The 3,651-nt window shown below is 38.8% G+C and overlaps 1 protein-coding gene across 1 annotated transcript; it reads right to left on the bottom strand.

Moving 5' to 3' along the window:
* Nucleotides 1-875: 875 nt before the first annotated feature.
* LOC104154596 (cytochrome c oxidase protein 20 homolog) lies at nt 876-1,919 on the bottom strand (the record flags this gene model as incomplete). Its single annotated transcript, XM_009705109.1, has 3 exons — nt 876-1,017; nt 1,600-1,663; nt 1,805-1,919. Coding segments are annotated over 3 exons (321 nt in total), but the record flags the coding sequence as incomplete, so codon positions are not given.
* Between the last annotated feature and the right edge of the window lie 1,732 nt (nt 1,920-3,651).

The raw sequence follows: 3,651 nt of genomic DNA, 5'->3' as shown, positions 1-3,651 counted from the left end.
CTTTTCACCAATACGCAATTAGACTTAACACATGATGGTTTCCTTGAAATTATATAGTGATATTTCTTTTAACTGAAAATGTACAGTGAAATATAGAAGCAGAAAACGCCTTTAAAAAAAAAAACAACTACTGACCATTGCTACTTACAAATAATGTAAATTATTATTCCACCAATTGTAAGGAAATGTCTTAAATAGAAGAGCGAGATTTTTCATCAAGTAAAAAGATTAGTTACTTACACAGCTTAGATGGCTTCTGAGGTGGGATTTTACTCTTAGTTTCACACAGACAGAACAAAGATGGAAATCCTTCAACTTCACAGTGTATATAAATTATCTAAAGTTATTCTGCAGCTGAAATCTTACAGAGGCTACTGATATCACCCATCCTGCCCAAGCAAAGTGTTCACCTACTGTTTAAATATTCCTGTTTTACAAGCAGCACAATTAACAGTAGCACTGAAGGATACATTTACTCAAGAGAACAGCTGATGAAAATATTTTCCTGTATTTAAAGGAGATGTAATTACAACTTTGCTAAAACGAACCACCCTGTTTATAATGGAAGTTAAGGCAGTCCCAAAACACTCATTAATCCTCTGAGACCCTGTAAGAGAACACATCAGTTCCCAGATGCTTAATAGGAGGTCATTCCTGACTGTGTACATAGTCATATACATACATACATACATGAAACAAAGAAAGGCTTGTATACTGACTTCACAGGTTCGCTATGAATTTCTTGCTTGGATTTGCTAGGAAAGCCAGCGTGATTTGTCAGTTTTAGGCACCTCACACATTTGCAGGGAAGACTGCCATTTTTGGACCACTTTCTCCCAAAGCTGTGTATTAGCCCACAATTCCTGTACAGCAGACTATGAATCGCTTCTTTCATTGCCAGTTTGTTTTCTTTCAGGATCAAGAGAACTGCCTTCAAATAAAATTTTGTTTCTCATTCCTTCTTTAAGCATTCTTTGCCGGATCCTGTGTTGGGCCAAATTGTACCTGCAGTAAAACCTAGAGGAGGGGATGAAAAGAAGAAAACATGATTCCCTGCTTTATATGAGTGACAGTATCAAATCAGAGTTGTTCTGCCCGTTGAAAAGTTGAAACCACGTATAATAATGCTAATAAAATTCATTATGAAATGATGCATAATGAAAATATACTAAAGGAACTGCTATTTCTTTAAGGCAAACATTATGCAGCCACCGAGAAGCAGGATACACAAGTCCAACAGACCATGCTAATTTCTATAATTTGGATCTTAATTTCATGACCATTTAGTATGCTACCTTTATAATGGGACAGAAGGATGGCATACACGAAAGAAAAAGGAAAGAATCAAGAAAGACTGAAATAACTGGGTGGTTTGATCTCTTAGGATTCAAGAAACAACAGCAAGTTTTACAAAAAAATATTAAGGCATTGAACTCTTTTCCTTTAAAAAAAGAAATATCGTGGGGAGAAGGAACAGGACGCTTTGCTCGGCAAGTTTTTTTATGGAGTTTCAAGAACAGCGTGAAAGGTCACACAGGGATCATGTTGTACAAAGCAGCCAACACAGGTCTGTCAAAATTCAAGAAGCGTTTTACATACCAGTATCCTAACATTGTGCAAATAAAGCCCCCAACTGCAAAGTCGCAAGATCTTCTAACTCGACCTGAAAGAAAAACAAAAATCCTCCAAAAAATTAGAGAGAAAACTTGGATGACTTCCTGTTATTAATAAAACCTAACAGCAAATAGGAACTAACTTTTCCTTGCAAATAAATATATGAAACCCAGAAGGAATAAGTACTTACTAGTTGCTAAAAAGTGTCCAAGACCCACAACTAAAGATCCCAGGGAGCCATAGAGCACTGATTCTCGTGCGCATGGGACACTTTTAACGTCAAGAAATCCTAGGAGTTTAAAGGACTATAAGAAAAAAAAAAACACACCATAAATTAAAAAAATTACTTTTGCAGAAGTCTATAATGTCAACTCCATTGCCAAACTGACTTGTTATCTTAGTAGTAAAAAATAACCACTTGAGGATTTCCTAATTCCAGGGTTACAGGTGAGCAAAAGTGAACATGCACAGCTGTATCAGGAATGGTTTCGGAAGAGTTAACTCTTGATTTAGGCAACATCATTTCATACAAACCTGTTGATCCATCCTTTCTGTTGAATATAAAAGAACCATTTCATTTTTCCCTTTATATTCCCCCCAAAGGAAGGGAGAAAACCCTTAAGAATCCAGGATCTTTGTTAAAAACCTACATCAATCACAACAAACAGGTAAGGTTACAATCAATCGTGCAGCTATTTTAATATCTGAAAAGGCAAATGTGCTGGGAAAAAAAGAAGTGAAATTACTGAAGAATGTGCACATAGTAGAGAACCTTATACTGAACATTGAATAAAAACATTTATAAACCAGTAATTTTTAACCTAATCCTATGTATAGGTGGAGGCTGTGCACAGAAATTATTCTACCTACAACAGAAGTTTTTAAAGGAACCTACTGGTAAAAATTATCCAAACTATTTCATACTCATATCTCACATCTATAACCTACCCGAGCTTGTATCTATCAGTTTTCTATTTAATTGTCAAACTGTAATTACATGTGGCATTCATAAATCCAACTGTGAACTGACAAGTATGTTTTTCATTTCAGAGGTGCCTACACTGGCTTCTGCATAACCCAAGTCTTCTAACTTGAATACAACTTGTATTTCCCACCTGGCAAACATGCTTGCCGATGCACGTTGGCGACACAAGCAGGAGTGAGAAACTACATACAAAAAGGCCTCAAGGTGACGTGGGTCAGGGTTAAGGTGGCTGCACCGTAGTAACATCTACACATCATTCCCCTATTAATTCTTTCGTTAGGGATGGTGTGAGAATTCATCTTAATTCTATTGTGTTTAAATCCTTAGACCATTAAATACCACGTGTGCAACTGTGTCAACTAAAATCCTGAGAGATTATTTTTAATTTTTTATTTTAAAGCTATTCTACTTGGACAAAGTAGATTTTGAAGATGGAGTACTACAGTCAGGTATCTGCGGAGGGCTGACAACTCTGTGGGACAAGGGACTGTGGTAATAGGGATGGCAAGCACCTGACAACAGCTGGATTTGTGTGCAAGTATGGAAATCCCCATCAATAATTTTAGCTATGTTCCCCATGGACAACCATCAGCTGTTTCCACGTAACCCCTGTGTACAAGCGAGACAAAAGGGATTCGGTCTATGTTGGTCTCACCTCCTAATGAGTAATTTCAAGTACTCTCCTATGGAAGAAGTCACTTGATACGTCGCTGCCGTTGGCTAAGAAGCTATGCCTGCTACATCCACGCGGCATGATGCATCCTTTTAAAATAGCGTTTCACCTGTTGCTATACTTGAAATCACTTGTTAGGACTCAAACCATCACTGGCTACTGGCACTGCCAAGGCTCAGGCCTCACGACAGTGTGTCACCCCGTAGAGGGGTCCGTGGAAAAATAAACACCCCCCCACACACCCCCCCACGCACTTGGCCGTACAGAGCCTGCGTTCTGCCACCGGTTTCCGTGTATTGTTCCCCGATTATTGCCTCTGGAGCACAACCAGCGGAGGCTCGCCAGCGGCCGGCCGTAACCGCCCGTGTCCCCAGCGCAG

This window comes from Cariama cristata, unplaced genomic scaffold (genome assembly GCF_000690535.1).
Source record: "Cariama cristata isolate BGI_N322 unplaced genomic scaffold, ASM69053v1 scaffold5308, whole genome shotgun sequence".
Classification (NCBI taxonomy): Eukaryota; Metazoa; Chordata; class Aves; order Cariamiformes; family Cariamidae; genus Cariama; species Cariama cristata.
This window is presented reverse-complemented; position numbering and strand designations above follow the sequence as displayed.